This window comes from Rattus norvegicus, chromosome 15, assembly GCF_036323735.1.
Source record: "Rattus norvegicus strain BN/NHsdMcwi chromosome 15, GRCr8, whole genome shotgun sequence".
NCBI classification, from domain to species: Eukaryota; Metazoa; Chordata; class Mammalia; order Rodentia; family Muridae; genus Rattus; species Rattus norvegicus.
In genome coordinates this window covers 37,477,956-37,499,612 of record NC_086033.1, presented here as the reverse complement: position 1 = coordinate 37,499,612, position 21,657 = coordinate 37,477,956, and the positions used below count along the sequence as shown (strand labels likewise).

General features: G+C 43.9%; 1 protein-coding gene across 2 annotated transcripts; it reads left to right on the top strand.

The window, feature by feature from the left end:
- The first annotated feature begins 3,077 nt into the window (after positions 1-3,077).
- On the top strand, positions 3,078-20,725 carry Phf11b (PHD finger protein 11B). 2 transcript variants are annotated; one of them, NM_001014235.1, is made up of 8 exons: positions 3,808-3,863; positions 6,099-6,220; positions 10,817-10,924; positions 13,446-13,579; positions 15,336-15,385; positions 16,335-16,466; positions 18,185-18,256; positions 20,072-20,725. In NM_001014235.1, exons 1-8 carry the CDS (start codon positions 3,821-3,823, stop codon positions 20,290-20,292), a joined length of 882 nt encoding a protein of 293 aa, NP_001014257.1. In that variant the 5' UTR covers positions 3,808-3,820; the 3' UTR covers positions 20,293-20,725. The 2 variants fall into 2 exon arrangements, with proteins under 2 accessions (XP_063130549.1, NP_001014257.1); XM_063274479.1 differs by lacking the exon at positions 18,185-18,256 and having other exon boundaries at positions 3,078-3,863.
- The last annotated feature ends 932 nt before the right edge of the window (positions 20,726-21,657 follow it).

Sequence of the window (21,657 nt, the reverse complement as noted above, 5' to 3'; positions counted from 1 at the left end):
GCAACACCAACAGATTATAAGAGATAGAAGAGATAATCTAAGGAGCAGAAGATTCCATAGAAATCATTGACACAACTGTCAAAGATAATGTAAAACAGAAAAAGATACTGGCCCAAAACATACAGGAAATCCAGGACACAAGGAGAAGATCAAACCTAAGGATAATAGGTATAGAAGAGAGTGAAGACTCCCAAATCAAAGGACCAGTAAATATCTTCAACAAAATCATAGAAGAAAACTTCCCTAACCTAAAGAAAGAGATGCCCATAAACACACAACAAGCCTGCAGAACTCCAAATAGATTGAACCAGAAAAGAAACTCCTCCCATCACATAATAGCCAAAACACCAAATGCACAAAACAAAGGAAGAATATTAAAAGCAGTAAGGGGAAAAGGTCAAGTAACATATAAAGGCAGAACTATCAGAATTACACCAGACTTCTCACCAGAGATGATGAAAGCCAGAAGACCCTGGACAGATGTCATGCAAACCCTAAGAGAACACAAATGCCAGCCCAGGCCACTGTATCCAACAAAACTCAATTAACATAAATGGAGAAACCAAGATATTTCATGACAAAATCAAATTTACACAATATCTTTTTTACAAATCCAGCTCTTTAAAGGATAATAAATGGTAAAGCCCAACACAAGGAGGCAAGGTACACCCTAGAAAAAGCAAAAAACTAATCATTTTTCAAAAAAACAAAGAGAAGACAAGCACACAAACAATCTCACCTCCAAATATGAAGATAACAGGAAACAACAATCACTTTTCCTTAATATCTCTCAACATCAATGGACTCAATTCCCCAATAAAAAGACACAGATTAACAAATTGGATATGTAATGAGGACCCAGAATTTTGCTGCCCACAAGAAACACACCTTAGAGACAAGGGTGGACACTACCTCAGAGTGAAAGGCTGGAAAACAACTTTCCAAGCAAATGGTCTGAAGAAACAAGCTGGAGTAGCCATTCTAATATCCAATCAAATCGATTTTCAACCAAAAGTCATCAAAAAAGATAAGGAAGGACACTTCATATTCATCAAAGGAAAAATCCACCAAGATGAACTCTCAATCCTAAATATCTATACTCCAAATACAAGGGCACCTACATACATAAAAGAAACCTTACTAAAGCTCAAAACACACATTGCACCTTACACAATAATAGTAGGAGATTTCAACACCCCACTCTCATCAATGGACAGATCATGGAAACAGAAATTAAACAGAGACATAGATAGACTAAGAGAAGTCATGAACCAAATAGACTTACCAGATATTTATAGAACATTCTATCTAAAACAAAAGGATATACCTTCTTCTCACCTCCTCATGGTACTTTCTCCAAAATTGTCCATATAATTGGTCATAAAACAGGCCTCAATAGATACAGAAAGATAGAAATAATCCCATGTGTCCTATCAGACCACCATGGGCTAAAACTGGTCTTCAATAGCAATAAGGAAAGAACACCCACATATACATGGAAGTTGAACAATGCTCAACTACTCAATGATCACCTGGTCAAGGAAGAAATAAAGAAAGAAATTAAAGACTTCTTAGAACTTAATGAAAATGAAGGTACAACATACCCAAACTTATGGGACATAATGAAAGCTGTGCTAAGAGGAAAACTCATAGCTCTGAGTGCCTGCAGAAAGAAACAGGAGAGACCATATATCAGCAGCTTGACAGCACACCTAAAAGCTTTAGAACAAAAAGAAGCAAATACACCCAGGAGGAGTAGAAGGAAGGAAATAATGAAACTCAGAGCTGAAATCAACCAAGTAGAAACAAAAAGGACCATAGAAAGAATCAACAGAACCAAAGGCTGGTTGTTTGAGAAAAACAACAGGATAGATAAACCCTTAGCCAGACTAACGAGAGGACACAAAGAGTGTGTCCAAATTAACAAAATCAGAAATGAAAAGGGAGACATAACAACAGAATCAGAGGAAATTCAAAAAATTATCAGATCCTACTACAAAAGCCTATATTCATGGAAAATCTGGAGGAAAGGGAAATTTCTTAGACAGATACCAGGTATTGAAGTTAAATCAGGAACAGATAAACCAGATAAACAACCCCATAACTCCTAAAGAACTAGAAGCAGTCATTAAAGGTCTCCCAACCAAAAAGAGCCCAGGTCCAGACGGGTTTAGTGCAGAATTCTATCAGACCTTCATAGAAGACCTCATGCCAATATTATCCAAACTATTCCACAAAATTGAAAGAGATGGAGCACTACCGAATTCCTTCTATGAAGCCACAATTACTCTTATACCTAAACCACACAAAGACCCAACAAAGAAAGAGAACTTCAGACCAATTTCCCTTATGAATATCGATGCAAAAATAATCAATAAAATTCTGGCAAACCGAATCCAAGAACACATCAAAACAAGTACGGTCAGGATGTTTGCTGTGGTTTTTCTCAAGTTGATCGATGGCTGTTTGACGTTGTCAACTTGACACACCTGGGAAGAGGAACCTTCTCCATACTTGACTCCATCAGAGTGGCCCGAGTGACGTTTTCCTGACTGGGTTGATGGAGGAAGGGACAGGTCACTGTGTGCAGCTCCAGCATGGGGGGTGTTTGTGTGCTGTAGTGCACAGCAGGGTTAGGGAGCCAAGGGAAGCATCCAGAAAGCCTCCCTGCTCCCGCTTTCTCCCTTTTTCTTGGCATGATGACTGCAACTTTTAGTCCTTTATGGTTGTGGGTCCCCTGTCTGCTTGGAGAAACAGTACAAGGGAAGTTTGACTGTGCTTGACCCAGGCAGTGGCCCTGAGCATGTTGGACAGGAGAGAAGCCCTGGGATACTACTTAGGAGTGGGGAAGCACAGGCTAGCTTGAGGGACAGATGGAGCTGGTTCACTGGTCCCTGGGCTGTGGAGTTCCCAGGCTCTTGGACACCCAGGCACTGCTGGAAGTCTCAGAAGAGCTGAGAATAGCATGTGGGCCCTAGGGCTGGATGTAGTCTGGGTCCGGGGCGGGAGGGAGAAGGGAGAGAGCTCTGGTTAGTCCCATGAGGATGTTTCCTGGCTTGAACTGGTTGGCTTGGAGGCAGTTGTGGCTGGGAGTGGAGAGAGGCCTTCTACAGGAGATTAGACAGTGTCTCTGTAGTGAAGGACTTCTCCATATGTCTCCAAGGTGGATCCCGATGAAAAGAGACAGTCCATGGCTCTGAATCCTTTATTGCCATGGAGGAAGGTGGATGTGTAAAACCATACTACACTGGGCCTGAGATTAAATACCTTTTACAGAGAGGAGGTCTGGGACGGAAAGTTTATTGGCTAAGCCCTCCAGGCCTCCATTTACTTCACTAGCATGGAGATCTATCCTGAGCCTACAGACCACAGGTCATGTCCTTTTCTACATGGGGTCTTGCTAAATTGCCCTTACATGTCTATTGGCCATAAATCTATGGGGGAGGGATTGTGGTTTGTGACAGGGACCTGGTGCCTGGGAGCAGGCGAAGCTACTACTGTCCCTGCATGGTCTCCGGGGATTCTAGCCTTAGTTCAACTGAGGACCATGCTACTTCTCACAGTCCACTGCCCAACATAGCTCAAATGAAGCCTTTCCTTTCTTAAGTTACTTTGGACCTTGGGTTTCATTACATCAACAGAGAAATTAAACTAGAGCCCTTTTGAAAATGGCAACTCCGAGGTGAAAATGTGCTAGCATACTGCTCTCAACTTGCACTTCCTCTCAGACTCCTGTTTGTGGGCTCCACCCCAATTTGAGAAAAGGAAACTAGAACCTAGAAACTTACAGAGGCACTTCAAGAAGTGCAGGTACCCAGCCATGGCCCAAGAGGAACCTGGGGGCTCCAACTCAGTCCTGAATGGTGAGTTCTAGGGTGTGGACCAGCAGGAAGAGCTCCCACTCCACTTCCCCCAAGGGAGACTGCAGGATGATGCTGAGGCTGGAGTGGGGCTTACAGCATGTGGGAAATCTGTAGGCACTGAAAGCTATTCTATCCTCTTGGGTCCTTGCTTCACAGATCTGGGAGCTCTGCACTGTGAAATAATTACTCAAGACATACTGTTGGGAAGGGGAGGTAGATTTTATGGGGATGCTGGGAACCTGCAAAGAAGGTCTCTTGGAGGGGAATTGGAGAATACTGAGAAACAGGTTGGGTTGTGTATTGCAAGTAGCCTTCAGTGTCCTAAAAGCTTGTGTTGTGCAGGCTGATGTTTCAGGGTCTCCCCTGTTGACATTCGCTTGGAGATGGTTTTCTCTTATCGTGAGAGCATCACAACCAAGAAGGCACCAATGCCACACCTTTTCAGCCCTTTTCTAGCAACAGTGATTGCAGTGACCACTGCCCAAAGGATGTCACTACATTCAGCAAAAGCATCCTCCATCCCTGAGACAACCCAGGCAACCATTATCACTCACTTGGTGAAGATGTGTACAGCCAAATTTGCAGTCAACTACTCATTAATTCCAGCCTGTAATCCTCTTGCAGCCAGTGTATGTTTGACGTTATTTTGTGTATGACTATCTTGCCTGCATGAACATCTGTGTACCATGTGTGTCCTCGATGTTCTTTCTTTAGAGCAGGCAGCCTAGGATTCCCTCTGGATGGAGAGTTAGGCTTGGTTAGAGCTCACCATGAACTGGGCCATGGTCGTCTGCTTAAATTAATTAGTGCTCCTGTTTAGTGAGCCATTGCTCTAGTATCTGGAATGTATTGTGATTAATGTATGTATGTATGTATGTATGTATGTATGTATGTATGTATGTATGAGTGTATTTACATATGTATATACGTTGTGATTCCATTGAGCTTAAAACTTCTTTGGTGACAGTTTATGTGGAATTTCCATCTTGTATAACTAGTGTCCTGCGCAGACACAGAGTGTTCTGACAGATTTACTGGGATCTTCATCTAGCTCCTGCCTTGCTGAGAGTCTTTACGTTGCGTTGCTCAACTGTTCCTTTGCTCTTTTCTCCATCTGTGTAGTGTGTGTGTGTGTGTGTGTGTGTGTGTGTGTGTGTGTGTGGTCAACCACTAATTCATGGTAGTGGCCAGGCCACACCTAAAGGAAACCGCCTTCCCCCACACACCATCAACTGACAGATCTCCTCACTTAGGGGTTGATGCTAGTGAATGTTGGCCCCCTTTTATCTGGTTTGATCCTGTGCAGGCCTTCTGCAGGTAACCCCACTTGTTTTGAGTTCATGATCACAGCTTTTCTGTCATCCTGCAAGACCCTGTTTCTATGGATCTTAGCATCCATCCATCCTAACTTTCACTGTGTTCCCGGAGCCTTGGTGGGGTCTGGTGATTGTTAGTGTCTTGTTCATGACTGACTATTCCACACACATCTACTCTCTGCACATTGACCAGTTGAGAACCTGATCAAAAGACCCTATTGCCACAGACACTATCTTGTTGGGCACAGGTCACAGAGAAATTAAGCAATAATCAGGTTCTTCCCTGTTTGGTGGCTTTCATAGTACTGAAAAGTGCCATGTAGTTTGTTGGAGAATAAAAGAAGTCCACAATCTCACACAGCTGTGAGCACTGTGCTACAGTTACAACCAGCACGGCAGGACATGTCCCTGGAGGAAGAGTGACACAGTGTCATAGGGGGGACCAACTGATTTCTAGTGGACTTGGGACCAGCAGGAGGAAGCAGTGCCTTGCACTGTAAATTAGACCAAGATCTTATGGTAAGGGAGCTCATTGGCCACACAGGTGAACCTACGCCCACTGTCTCTGCTAAGTAGACATGCGATCAACCTTTGCTCTACATGCCTGTCTCAGACACCATCACAAATTTTTTTACATGAATATTTTATCAGTTCACTAAGACCTCTAGAAGCTTTTCAGTGAGCCCATAGCCAACCTATGTGCCTTGCTCTGTTTCTGTTGACAGCACTGGTCTTCAGCACCGAACAGAGGCTGTACCACACAAGACATGCTCCTTTTCACAGATTAGACGTTGATTTGTAATTATTCGAGGAGTTTACAGTCCATCTTGAGAAGAGGGTCCTCTCCCCTTTTTGAAGACTGGAGGAGCTACCAAGGCCATGAAGTGCTGTTCTGTTTTAACCTAGTTGTTATTTATAGGTGACGCTAATAGTGACAAAAAGATGGAGAAGTGGACATGTGCCCTCTGCCCTGAAGGCCATGACTGGAGTGTGATTTACTTCGAACCATCATCGAATATAGCAGCTCATGAAAACTGTCTGGTAAGTTACTGGTAAAAACTTTAAAACTACATGTTTAGGACTGAAAAGTGGGTCAGTGGTGAAAATCACCAGACACTCTTCCAGAGGAACTAGTTTCCATTCCCAGCACTCACATGGTGCCTCACAACCAGCACGGAAGATCTCTGTGTGAAGACGATGATGACAGAAGTCATAATGTCTGCAGGGGCAGAGGGCCTTTGAGGTGGAAATACTGATTTAGTTCTAACTGCCCCAGTCTCCTGAGTGCTGAGTCTACAGGTATGTAGGGTCACATCAAGGTATCAGATCTGTGTTAAATTATGAATCATCTGTCCTGTATCCTTGAGTGTGTATTTCTACATCAAGGACCTTGTGTCCCATAAGTGCAATTTACCCATCAAGGTCAGACATGAGCACTGCCTCTCTAGCGCCACCTAGAAGCCACATTGAGTTTTCACCAGCCGTCCCAACAACATGGCCAAGGGGTGAATGAAGCACAGGGGCTGCAGGGAGCCTTTTCCCTTTAACCTGTTGTGTCCTTATAACATTTCCTGGTAATTTGAAGTCACTTCCAATTGTCTGTTGACATGCCAGTATTTTTAGTAAACTTTCTTGATATGCTTTTCATTAAAACAAAAATGTAGTGACTGCAGTGTGCAGTTGTGTTTTGAGACATACTTGCTCCATGTGGTCACTGTCACTATTCAGAGAGTTCCCAGGACCCCAGAACATCCCCTCATGCCTCTCTGCAGTCAGCCCACACTTACTCCATGTCCCTCTGGATTGCTCATTTTGTCAGAGATCACAGGACGGGAGTGCTGCAGCATGGCCTCCTTAGTGTGTGGTCTCTTTGCTCCCCAGTGATGCAGAGCATCTCCTGGGCCTGTGTGCGTTTGGTCCCATTTGCGTTCTACATCTCTGCACTCAGTCAAACGACTCAGGATATCTATGCCTATGGGGAATACCCATGAACTTCTTCTTGCTGTGCTGCATTGACATTTATAGCAGACGACACTTCAGTAGCATTTATATTGTCTAATTCCGGAGAAGATGTAACGGACAGACAGGCATGCATAGGCTGTGTTAGGGCTTCTACACTTGATCTTAGCCAAAAGGCCGAGAAGCGATGTGTGTTAGGGCTTCTACGACTGCCTCCAAGACACCATGACTCAAAAGCAAATTGGGAGGAAACCATTTATTTGGTTGCATTTCCATATACCTGCTCATTATAGAAGGAATTAAAAACATAAATTCAAACAGGGCTGAAACCTGAATACAGGAGACCATGGACACGCCAAGGAGGGGGCTGCTTTCTGGTTTGCTCTCAGGGTTTGCTCCATCTGCTTTCCTACAGAATCTAACACCAGCAGCCCAGGGATGGCAACATCTAGTATTTGCTGGACTCTCCCCCATTGGTCACTAATTAAGAAAATCCCCTACAGCCCGATCTTATGAAGGCTTTTTCTCCTTTGCAGTTCCCTCCTTTCAGATAACTCTAGCTTGGGTCACATTGAGAGAAAACTCGACAACAGGCTCTGTGCATATGTGATACGGTTTTATATCCTCATATAAAATATTCAGCATGAGAGGACCTGAGCGCCCTGAACTGGTCCTTTCAGAATACTAGACAGATGTATAACTATTTGCTTCCCTGCCTTTATATTATGTTATTTAATGGATAGGTCACAGACTATTCATCTGTCTATCAACCTATGCATTCTGTCCAATATGAGGTGACAGCAAATTTACAATGAACATCTATGTATGAGCCTTTGTTTCCTATATGCCTTTAATCCCCTTGGAAAGCATTTAAAGAATTTCCACGTTATAAAGTAAGTGTGCATTTCACACTAAAATGTTTATCATTTCAAACCCAGGCTATTTCTTGCCTGCACACTGTTTTCTCCATGATTTTAATTTGTGTTAGGGGTGTTAATCTTGGTTATCTTTTCCCATGTGTGTATTTTTCACTCTGTACTATCAGGTTGGATTTTAAACCTCTCTCTTTTTCCTGTTGCTGAGGATCAAACCCAGAGTATGGAAAATATAAGCAAATGCTTTACCTTTGATACACATCACAGAGCCTGTCTATTAAAAAAGATGTGTGTGCATACATGTTTTTATATGTGTATGTGTGTGTACATGTGTGTATGTGTGCACACGTGTGTCTACATACACGTGAAGAGCATGCTCATGGAGGTCAGAGGGCAGCTTTCTCCGGAGCTGGTATCTTCCTCCTTGTTCATGGGTTCTACAACTCTCGCAGCAGGCGCAGTTCTGGATGACGCTCTCCTCTCTCTCTGGGACACCCGGATAGCAGATGTGTGGTTCTAGCCACAGCACCTGCCTTTTTACTGGGGTTTGGGGAATTGAGATCAGTCTGTCAGGCTTGCTCAACCAATGCTTTTACTCACTGAGGGTCTTCTCTGTCCCCTGCCACATGGCCATCTTAAACCGAATTGTTTTATTGAGTTGTAAGGCTTTCCTGTGCTCTAGACACAAGTCTTTGATCAGACGTATACATGGTATTTTTTCCTATCCATGGCTGGCCTTTGAAAAAACGACATCCATTTATTTCTTTATGCATGTACCAGAGGATGCAGGAGGAGGTCAGAGAACACCTTGCAGGATTTCCTTCCCTCCTCCACCACATTAGAGCCTTAGATTGTCAGGTTGGCAGCAAGTGATTGTTCTTGACGAGTCACCTTCCTGGCCACGATTTTCTCTTAGCATCTTTCTGAGAACAACTTTAATCCTGATGAAGTAGAACAGATCCCTGCACTAAGCTTGCAGCTGGAGCAGAGCAGCAGAAACACGGAGACCCTAACTCCAAACCACGGGAAAGGTTAGAACCACTTCCCAGGGTCATTCTCCGACCTCCACATGCGAGTATTCACATTTGCATTATAATCTCTAATACTTACAAAATGTCTTTGCCTATGAAAGTGTCACAAGTTTTTTCTCATGTTTCTCATGCTCTTCAGTTTTTTGAGTTTCTCTGTGACATTAACCTTCAAGTGAAAGCCAGCCCATTGTTTAGGTTTATGTGACTCGGGAGACTTAGCTCTCTGGAGCTAGAAAGCTGGTGGCTCAGTTAGGGAAGTGCTGGGAACTTGAGTATGAAGTCCTGACTTCCACCCCAGGATCCATACATAAATCTCCACCTGGCATACACTGCCTGCAGCCCCACACTGTGGAGTACAGACAGGAGGATTCTAGACCCTGCTGGCCAACCAGGTGAGCCCAACTTGTGAGCTCTCCAAGGTCAGGGAGTGGCTATATTAAAAAATATAGATGGAGAGGTGCTGGAGAGATGGCTGTGTGGTTAAGCTGCTCTTGCAGAGGACCCAGGATCAGTTCTCAGAACACAGGGTTAGTTCACAAGCATTTGTAAATCCACTTCCTGGAATCCAATGTCTTCTTCTATCCTGGGCCAAAACTAGCACTCATGTGATCCACATAGATACATGCAGGAAAAACACTCATTTTTATAAAAAATCTTAGAAAAAAGCTAAAGATCTGTAGAGAATGCCAGCCAAAGTAAGTCTCTTTTTTCTCCAAGCAGATAACAATATAAACACACACACACACACACACAGACACACACACACACACACACACACAAATACACTCACTCATGCACATTAGGATATAAATCACACAGAACATACACACACCCATATTTAATACAATACTTGTATAATAGTTTAGTAAAGAATTTTAATTATTTAATAAAAATCTTTTAGAACAATTTTAGTATGTGTGCATGTGTGTGTGTGTGTGTGTGTGTGTGTGTGTGTGTGTTACCTACTGGAGGTGGTCTTCTGTCACTTGTGAGCTGGGTACCTAGACCTGAGTGCACAATATAGGTCCTCTGGAACACTAGAAGAACAGTACACATGCTCAACAACTGAGCCCTCTCTCCATCCTCTAAAATACTGATGAGCAAAGAGACTTGTGGCCTCTAAAATACACAAGGAAGTTTGGGGGTAGCTGTGGTCGTACCTGAATTTCCACTGCAAAAAACTAAGGAGGAGGCCAGGGTCCAGGTAAAGTGGGATGTATAGATACATCTTATCTTTAAAAAACAGCATAAAAGTCAGGCATATTTGTGTATGGCTTTGGTCCCAGCACTGACAGGCCGAGACAAGTGAACTCTGTCAGTTTCAGTCCAGTGACTGAACTACAGTGAGACCCTATATCAACAATGACAAGAGTGAAAATCTGTGAAATGGGTGTAGAGGCAGGCATGGTCATTGAAATCTAAGAAGGCCTGGGAATCCACCAGGAATGGCCTCTGTCCCTTGCTATGGTTTCTCTGACTCCATGGCTCCAGTCATTGCCTGCTCTGCATTCCTAGGCAGAGAACAGTGCTGTAGGAGCCACTGTCTGCCTTGCTCCAGAGTCAGGAGAGATCAGTTACCAAGGACAACTGTGTCTGCAGACTGAGGGTTCTCACAGGAGTTCCATGGCTCACATCCGGTCATCTAGTGCACAGTGGCCAGTGCTCTGAGTCCTGGTCCACTCTGCCTCCTCTTCAGCCCTGTTCAGAACCATGTCTGACTTGTGTCCATCAGGAATGCTTCACACCAACTCTGGGTTTCTCTCACTGTGCAGCTGTATTCATCAGGACTGGTGGAGTGTGGTCCTCATGATCCACGTAATCCAGCCAGAAGCTTTGCTGTCAAATCAGTGAAGAAAGAGATCTGGAGAGGGAGAAGATTGGTAAGTTGATATGTCTTATTATTCATAAATAATGAGTCTTTTGTACTACGTTCAAAGGACAGTCTTCATGGGTGTGGAGACATGGTACAGCCGTTCAGAATGCTTGCTACCCATCCAGAAGTCCTGAGTTTGGTCCCCATCACCAAATGGCAACTCAGAACTGCTTGTAACTCCAGTTCCAGGGTATCAGATGCCCACTGCTGGCCTCCACAGAGACATGTACTTACAGACTTGTTCTCTCAGACACAGAAGTAAAAATAAAATAAACCTTCCACCTAAAAACAGAGTCTGTGGTAAAGTAAGTTTCAAGAAACATGAGGAGAGCTGGAAGGTGGATTGTGAGACCCTGCCTCAGCTGACGCTCTCTGCTTACAACATCAGGAGAGCAGGCTTGAGCCCCTTCTCTCTGAGAGAAAACACTGGTCAGACAGGCTGGAACAAGTCCTTCCTGTCACTTCAGCAGAGCAAGTTCCAATTTCACAGCTCAACAGCGCCATCTCAGTTCTTCCTCTACTGTCCTGCCACAGAGCTGCAGGCAGCATGCAGAGCAAAAGGCTTCATCCTTGACATGGAGGACAATGTCCTCTGAAGGTCACAGGTGACTGATGTCTTTCTGCACCAGTTTGGGTGGTTATCACTGACAGCATCTGCCTGGGAGCTGAGGGCATATGGGCCTTTCCAGGAAAGAAGGAGGGCTCAGAGGCTCTCCTCCAAGGTCAACTGTGTCTCCTGGCTACGTTTATAACAGGCCATTTGTAGAAGAGTAAACAGGATGTCAAGTTTACCATGGCTGACCACACCCAAAGAAAGGTGTCAATGAGTGGCGACATACTGGTATGTTTCTTTTTCAAAGTATTTGTACCAGCATGCTGAATGTAAATTCTCCTAATTAGAAAGTGGCCAGCCAATGTGAACTCAAACATTACTTTTATCATTTTCTGATAATTGCATTTGAGGCTCTTCATGGACAGTTAAGGAAGAATATCTTCAGATTCTAGAACAGAGGCTCTGACTGTGTGGGGAATGATGAAAAGGAAACACATTTCATACGGACTTAGGAACCACCAATCATAAATTTATTTTCTTTGGCCCTTTATAAATGCAATTTAGCTACTGAGCTGATTCCCGGTTCCTAAGCTCTTCGGAAATATGTGTTCCCATGGTCAAGACCCACAACTTGAGAAGCACTGTTGTAGGATTTGCCTGCAAGGAAACATCCCAGACCAGAATGAGGGCAGCTGGGTAAACAGAATACGGAGAAAGCAGTTGTGATCCGTGAGAGTTTTCATGGACTTTCCTATTGGGAAACTGAGATGCATTGGAAGCACAGGCAACAGAAAGGGATGCGAAAAGGCACAGGAGGCGAGAGCTACTCACTCACTGTTTCCTTATAGCCCAGGGATGGCTGCACTCTCAAGAGGCTGCGCCCTCCCACATTAATAACTGATTATGTAAAGGCCCAGCAAGGATGCCCACAGCCTGATCTTCTGGAGTTCTTTTCTCCTTTGAGGTTCTCTCCTCTCAGATGCGTAGAGCTCATTGTGGAAGTGTCAGCGAGTGTATCATCAGGGTGCAGTCTCCCCTTCACTATTCACGCTGCTACCTTTTACCTCTACAATTCAATAACTGCTCCTGTATGCTCTGGTTTAGCATTCTATATATTAATCTTCTTTCAAACCTATTTTTGACTTTTCCTTGTGTTCCCTTATGTATTATCATGGGGTCCTTACTTGGGAGCCTGTAGGTTGCTGTTTCTTGCTCTATAGAGAGCCTTATAGGGCTTGGACTGCGTGTATCCAAAGGGTGGTCAATCGGAGTTGGTCATTGCTGGTTTACCCCTCGTTACAGCATACAGCTTTAGTACTGCTCAAAGGGCTTCCTGCAGCCATACAACACCTAACCATCTCTACTCCACCTTCAGATAAGATGTGGTAGAGCAATAAAATCAAGGGAGTAAGAAAATGGTGTCTTCAGTGATGTTTTCATTGTTTAGTTTCTACAAAATTGAAACTGGTGCACTTTATTGTACACAATTCTCAACTCCTGCTCTGTGGTGCAGGCCCCACCTTTCCAGGGAGGAATGTCTGGGTGGAAGTCATACCAAGTGACAGCTGAGGCCACACATGTCTTAGTGGCACAAGAAGGAGCTGCTCTGGCCTAAGGCTCCAGGACTCCAAATCGAGTGTCTGTCCAGTGATAAGGAAGCCTGGAGCTTTGCTTTCTAAAGAGTCTCTATTAAAGGGGAAGACTGGTTTTGGAAACCATCTAATGCTTTTGCATCTCTGTAGACACTTACACAACGTTCTATCCCAGGCCTTTGATCCCAGGTGGCTGCAGTTTTGCTGAAACTTCCTCATGGGTTGCCAAATCTAATTCCTATCTAGTGCGGGCACAGAGGCTGGGATATGCCAGAGATAGCCAGGAGAAGAACACAGGGCTACTGGCTTGAACATTGTTTAATGGCAGCCTTACTTTTTAGCAAAGAAAGAGTACTAACTCATTGTGATCTATTCTTTTATAGAAATGCTCATTTTGTAATAACAAGGGAGCCACCGTGGGATGTGATTTACAGTCTTGTCCCAAGAATTACCACTTACACTGTGCCAAGGAGGACCGCGCAATTCTACAAGTTGATGAGGATTATGGAACTTACAAGTAATCAAATAGCTTTAAAACTCCATGGTGGAGTGGTGGGGATGGGTAAGGAATGGCTAGGCTGTGACATGCTTCTCAGGCTTAATTTATGCAAATGAGTTTCACGTGAGGACAGGATCATGGGACACCACCAGGAACTCAGCTTCTCATTTCCGCACTTGACAGGACTAAGAAGTACTCAAGGGGTTTGCTTGACTTTCTAAATCTTCTCTTTACTCTCTTCTTCCTGGGAGAGCCTCATTCTGAGTGGCAGCATGCACGTCCTATAAGACACAGGAGCCAGTTCAGGCCTGTTCTTCTCTGTAGCAGGAAGACACCTTCCTTCACTCACACATCCACAGGTCATGGGTCTGTCCTCCCACCTTGTGGGAATGAGCTCTCTGCTTCCAGTGTTGGACCCAGGCATGGAACTGAGGCTGTGGGAGCTGACAGCAAGCACCTTGACCTTCAGAGCCCTCTTGCTCGCCCGCAGCTTGTCATTCAGTATTGAACAGTACTCTTTATATTTGAATTATGGAGACACCAATAGGGGTTGTATTTTTAGAATTTCATTTTTTGTATACATTCACAAAGAGCTCAATTTATTATGACAGTCGTTTTTAATCACAGGAAATCCCTGCTGTACCAAGTTTTTATGTTTGCAGATGGTATCTCACCAAGTAGCCCAGGCTGGTCTTGAACTTATGGAGATAAATAAAAAGCTTTAAAAATGTTTACTAACCACGCTGGAAATACTTACTCAATTAAACAAAGTGTTTTAACTTATTCAAGGAGTGAATGTGCTTCTCTGATGTTGACATTTTAATGTAAACATTGAGGTTCATAGAGTAACTGAGATACTTTACAAGGGGCTGAGTGACACTCAGGATGAACCTGACAAGGTCTCATTAGGTTGGTACATTAGTGCAGAGAGGACTCAATGAACACTGGCTCATGGGAGGGGCTGAAGCAGGAAGGCGTTTGCCTAGACTTGAAAATTACTGACACTGGGGACAGGGAAGACACCGGTGAGTCTATGCTAATATTTTCCATACTTCGTTATGTTTTAAAAACTCCTAGGCAAGCATGGTATATAAACCTAAAATCAATGTTCAGGAGAGATAGGACCCAAATCCAAGTCCCTCTGGGAATGCAATTGAGACCAAATGAAAGGTGCTCAGAGGATGCAGATCCAGAGGAGGTGACTGAGCTGGGTGCTGCTGGGAAGGCTGCATGGAGGGCACTGGGTAACAGGAGGACCCTAGGTCTGCTAAGGGCTGAGACAAAGGCAAGCCTGGGCAGAGAAGTCCCTTACAGCTCCTCACTGCAGTCCTCCAGCCTGCTGTGCTGCCTTCTCTCTGAAGACACTGGCCAAATCCAAGTTCTGACCTTGAAAAGTCACTCTCCACAGTACTGCACATGTGTCTGTGTGAACTGTGAGGATTCACAAAACTGTGAATAGTCTGAATGAAGCCTGTCATCTGAGACCTGAGTTCTTAGGAAAAAGGACTGCTCAAAGGCTTCTCCCAGCATTTATGCTGTAAGAGACCAGAGTCTCCTTTCTAATGCTCAAAGTGCACAAAGACAATGGCCATCCTCACACATACTGGATATCGGCTAACAATTTGACATGGATTTAGACACATTACTTTTTAAAACTAAATACTTTAGCCAGTGTAATTGCATGTAGCTCTAACACCAGCACAAGGGAGACAAAGGTTGGTGTAACTCTACAAATTAAAAGATTCAGTGATTCTTTGATCATCTGTATTTTCAGATTATTTTGCCAACGACATGCTCCAGGGGGTCAAGAACCCACACAAGTTGGTAAGTTTCAAGTGTGTTTAAAGAAAGTTAATTATTTAGACAAATCTCATTTCTTCTCATTTGTAGTTCTTATGTGCACCTTTTTGTGTGGGTGGATACCTTAGGTAACAGATGGAGGTGACTATGGATGCTTGAAGGTCCTCTGGAAGAGCAGCAAGTAGCCTTCGCTAGGTGTAGTCATTAACTCATTGGAAAGTATCATTAAGGGTTTTTTCCCATTACTGTGTGTTGACAGTAAATGATTATAATGTGTACATAGAAATTATAATATATGTATATATATTATACAGAAAGAGAGAGAGAGAGAGAGGGAGGGAGGGAGGGAGGGAGGGAGGGAGGGAGAGAGAGAGAGAGAGAGAGAGAGAGAGAGAGAGAGAGAGAGAGAGAGAGAGAGAATAGTTCCAGGCCAGCCTGAGCTACATATTTAGACCCTATCTCAAAAGAAAAGTACTCTCTGAAAAACTTTGGCCCACTTCATAACTGTTTTGTTCAGTGCAAATACTATAAGAAAGATCCCTAGTCAAAGGATATAAACGATGAAGTCTGGATTAGGAAGCAATGGGTTATCTTCTGAGGAGCACCCACTTGAGGACGATGACAGGACTGCCCAAGTCTCTACACATAGGGTTGTGTGAAGCCAGAGTCCAGTGGTATGCTACCCCTCACAGGGACAGGTAGCTTTTGTTCTATAAAGGGAATATCTCCTAACAACACAAAATCAGTGACAAATACGAGGGGCTGTCATCTCAAGCAATTAAAGTAAATTTTACAAAACCACATCAATTCATAGTTATTATGAGCAGAGAAATGTCATTTTTGGACCATTTACTCTTTGAGCTACACAGTAATGGAGACATGTATGCTCACCCATCAACTGGTAAAGGACAAAGTGACCACATGATGAGAATCGCTGTCCATTTCCTCCTAACAATGCATCCTTTGTTTGTAGATGCAGCTGTCAAAGCTTCTTTTCTTAAGAAATGCCTGGAAGCAGGACTTCTTACTGAATTATTTGAACAGATACAACAAAAAATGATTTCAATTCATGGAAGATTCATGGATGATACTGCTTCAGAGTCAGGTACTGAGTGGGCTAAATGTAAACACATTCTAGAAAACACACCTTCCCATGCTTTCCCTCCCTCCTTTAACCCATTCTTTAAGAACACACATCATGGGCTGGAGAGATTGCTCAGTGGTCAAGAGTACTGTTCCTCTTGCAGAAGACTCAAGGTCAGTCCCCAGCATCTGCATGGTGGCTTACAAGCATAGCTTCAGTTTGAGGGGATTCCAACACCCTCTCTTGTCCAGTTACTAGGCATGCACACACATACACAAAGTAATAAATAAATCTAAAACTTCCAGTTAATAAATGAACAAAATATGAAAGATACATATTCTTTAGTTAGAGGCAGAAGTGCACTGAGGCCAGGAGTTCTGTTTCCCAGAGGTGCAAACAGCTGGATGGAGCCATCCTTCAGCTGAGCTGTGCTAGTTTGTCTGCTTTTGTTGTTGTGGATACAGCTGCTGTTTTCAGATATACTTTAAAAAATAGGTTTAATTTGTGTGTGTGTGTGTGTGTGTGTGTGTGTGTGTGTATGTATATGTGTGTCTGTGTGTGTGTTTGTGTGTGTGTTTATATGGACATGGGTTTTCAAGTGCCCACAGAGAATAGAACTGTATGAATCCCTGGAGCCAGAGTTACAGGCAGTTGTAAGCCATCCAACATGGGTCCTGGGAACCAGCCTGTAGGTTATAATTTTGATGTGCCTCAACTTCTGTCTTAATAAATCCAGGGACTTGAAAGAATTATGACAGGGGTGGAGAGACAGCCAGGTACAGAAGAACACACATATTCTTGAAGAGGATCTCAATTTGGTTCCCTACACTCATGTCTGGCAGGTCATAACTGCCTGGAAGTCAAGGTCCTGGGGATCTGACATTCTTAAAGGCTCTGAGGATACGTAAAGCCCCACCCCGCACCACACACACACACACACACACACACACACACACACACACACGCACACACGCACACACGCACACACACAGACTCTGAGGATACCTAACGCCCCCCACCCCCCAACACACACACATAATTTTTTTAAATATTACATTGTGCCCCTGCCCAGCCACAGGTACAGAATAAAGGATGACAGAGGAGTTGGTTCTGCTTCCACAATGTGGGTTCTGGGGAGTGAGCTGGGGTCATCAGGTGGTAGGAAGCAGCCCTCTCTGCTGAGCCATCTTCCAGGCCTTGGTGTAGTTGGTTAGATCAACTGCATAGTGGGAGTTTCTTTCTGAATGGCTCCTAGGAATAAAAATTCCACTTACAGTGTGCAAGTCCATGGTCCCTGGGACCTCCTGTAACATATAATGTGAGCTACAAGTCTTGTAATTGCTCGTTAGGGTGATCTGATGCGTTACAAGGTAAGGGACAATGTAAAATACTGACTTTTAAGTGACTTTCTCTATGACAACCAAAACATCAATTAGCATTACACATTTCCCAGAGCTCCTTTGTTACATAATTTTATTTGCTTATTTTCTCAAAACTAAGAACTCTCAAAGTTTGGGGTGCCTCCTAATCACCTGGGGCTCCCTGGAGCACAGGTGCTCCCTCCCCAGAAGTCCTGGCTGCACAGAGACAGTGAGCTGAGGCTTCTCCCACTTCCCTGCTGGGCCTGCACTGAGCTGCCCTTCTCTGATCCTCTCTCTTCCTGTTGGGGTTATTTTCTCTTTCTCCCCATGTGACTTATTCACATTAAAATTAACACAGGTAATTGCTTCTCCCTCTAGACTATGAAGGGATCAAGATCTTACTGTTTGACTGTGGACTATTTAAAGACACGTTAATAAAATTCGAAGAAGGTAGGTGATTCATAAAATAAGGAACAGTCATATTTATTATTCAGATCAAAATGACAGGTGACAAAACAGTGAATATTCTCTCAAGGACAGTTTTTGTCAAACTTTGAAAAAATCCGTTACAGCAAAGTACAATACAGAAGACCAGCAAAAGAGCACGAACACACACACACACACACACACACACACACACACACACACACACACACAGAGAGAGAGAGAGAGAGAGAGAGAGAGAGAGAGAGAGAGAGAGAGAGAGAGAGAGAGCCAGGAGATAAAGATCAATCCATAGACGATCACTCTAGAGAAAATGCAGTGAGCTGTAGGTAGTTTGATCACTGCTGTTTTCCAGGTAGATACATAAAAGCGCACCGAGGAGAGAGAAATAACCCAAGTTTTTTGCTCAGAGTACTTTGATCCTTGTATAGACAGGCAGACACTGGAGCTGAGGCGGCTTCCTGCAGCCTCTCTGCCTCAAGGCAGCAAGATAGAGGCAACTGTGATCCATTCTGCAGTCTGTTGCCCTCTCCCATGAAGAGATGTCCAGTTACTTTTCCTAAGGTTTGTGTTCAAATCTCTTGAAGCACTGAGTACTGTAATTCTAAAATGAATCAAGAAAAAAAATCCAAGAATAATCAAGAAGAATTTTAGGTGGTAGCTTTTGTTTCTTTTGAGTTTTTTGTTTGCTTGTTTAATTTTAATGATTCTAGGCAGTCAGGAATAGGGAGATCCGGTCTTTCAGAAATGTGATGAGTTTAGTTGGGCATTATGGTACATACCTGCAATCCCAGCAGTTGGCAGGAGAGCTGGGAGCCTGGGTTACACAGTGAGACCTCGTTTAAAAAACAAAACAACAGGAGATTGCATTCATTATGGCCTTTCATTATTAAACATTTCCATGTCCTGCACCTCTGGATATGGATGAGGGACAGATTCACACAGAATGGTATGAGTAGCTTCCTCTCTCCCTCTTATTTATGACACAATGCCCTAGTGTTCTTTCTACAGATGTGCCTGTCAGTAAAACTATGTGGTAGCAAGTTTTACGTAAAGAGCAGTCAGGTCGCCTGTGTCGCCTCAATGTGCCCAGGCTCTTTCACTCTGACTCTGTTATTTGATCTCATTTGGACTCTGCAGTATTCAGTTTTAGTCAGCAGAGGAGTTAACTTTGAAAATCACTTGAGAATGTCTGATAATAAGAATAGCTTTAAAAAACCAAACGTCAAAAAACTGTATTTCCTTTGGACTTACATGTGTTTGGAAAATGTCACACTGCATATGATAGGGACACCTCAAGACACTACCTGATATAGTGACATCCTGGTCTGGAAGACTCAGCCCAGTATTTTAAGGTAAGTACTGGTATGCAGTCATTCTGACAGCTAAGAATTTAAAGATTCAATTGTGAGGATTCTAAATCCAACTACAATCACCTTGGTTGGTTTCTACAGCAAACATTTTCTGTTCCTAAATCATACCCAAAGCTGAGATGTACCAAATGTCCTTAGAGCCAGAGGTGTGCTCATGAAAGAGTTGTCACTGAAAGGCCAGCAACATACTGTAGTCTCTAAATAAATGAATACACTGTAACCTTGTTCTACCATGAAGGAATCAAGTTCACATGACACATGTGCGTGTCCACACTGAGCTAGGAAGAGCAGCCAAGATGCTGATAGACTGTCTCCTCAGACCACTCTGTCTTCTCATTTGAGGTCCAGTGACTGTAATGTAGATATCTGAACGGATCCAGTCTAGAGACAGTAACCTATCCCTAATCCTGTTCCTGCACACACTGAAGCCACTTTCTTTCTTTTAAAGCAATCAAGAGCAAAGCTTGTGAATGTGAAGAAAGGCTGAACCAGATGAAGCAGCAGCTTGAGTTACTTGCAGATTTACAACAAAACCTGCGCTCATTTCAAGAATGTGGGGTCCTGGATCCCTCAGGCTCTACTTCAGGGTCCTTGCTACCTCCTGAGGACCACCAGTGCAGATGCCAGGAGTCTCCTGAAGTGCAAGCAGGCTCAGGAGACAGCCTGTGACAGATCCAGTCCCCTCCAGCTCTGACCTGCTACTGCTCAGCCAGGCTCCATACCTGACAGGTTGTTTCTTGGCTCCTCTCTTGTCATCTCACTTGTCCTGCCTTCTCCTGACAGTAACAGCTGTTCCTCCAGTCAACTGGATCAGGCCCCCATGTCCTCTAAGGAGCAGGAAGTCCTCCTACCTACCCTACCCACCCTAGTCAGGGGCAGCCACACCACAGCCTTTGCTCATCCTTTTGTGGAATCTTAGAGCTTTCTTCTTGCTTCTGCTACTCCTGCAGTAGGTCTGTGTCATCATGGTCTCCTCTCAGTATTAGTGACTTCATCAGAATGGAGCAGAGCCTCACTCCTGTGCATAGCTCGCTGGTACCCTGGGTTTCTGCTCACTACCACCTTCCCAACATTGAGCACACTTAATAAATGCTTGACAAAACGCTGTGAAGAATCAACAGTTTCTTTAATACAGTTCCCAGCAGCCCTCAGCTGTAACAAGACACAGTGCACTATTCTGTTCTTACAAATTCTGTGGGTCTCCATCAGTCTTTTTAGAAGTGTCTTTGTGGGCACAGTCATTACAAGGGCAAGCTTCATCTTCAAGACCGAGTCCAGCATTTCAACTGGGCTCTTTGAATAAGAGCACCAGGGGAATAGGGAATGTGGAGAACGGAGGCTTTCCCCACCTGACAATATGCATCAGATCTGCGTGCGACACTGCCCCTGGCCCTTGACTCCTCTCACATTCACATTTCTAATTTCCTCCCATGATCCTCTGGGTTACAGTAAAGCACCTGTCAGAATGAAGTTGAGCTGTGTCCTAACATTGGGTCTAGTTTGTAATGAGTGCTCACACACACTTGTGTAGGAATCATTCCTGTATAACACTGTGGTGACCAAGGCCAGTCTAAGCCACTTCCTGTCAGATCAGCTGGAATGACTGCAGTGTGAGCGTACGTACATATGTATGTATATATGTATGTATTTTGCAGACATAGAGCCAGGTTCATGATCAGCTATGTTTATTGTACTGTTTCTAGGTGAGCTAACACTTCATGTTTCCCCCTAGTGTACAGAAAACATCTTCAGAACAATTGTCTGTGGTTCCATCGTGTGAAAATAAATGCTCGTGAGATGTCTAGCACTTCGAACTTTTACCAATTGTCCTGTGACCCCCACAAGGATGTCATGAAATGTGCACCCTTCCACGTATAAAGTTAGTTCAACGACACTGCGAACATTCCATTAGATTATTGGTCATTAGTCCAATTTTCACAGCTGTTATGTCTCGCAAGGATAGTGGCTGCTACTTTTCATTTTTAATGGTTTTTCTATCTGAGGGTTCAAGTGTCTTAACAGAAATAAGATCTT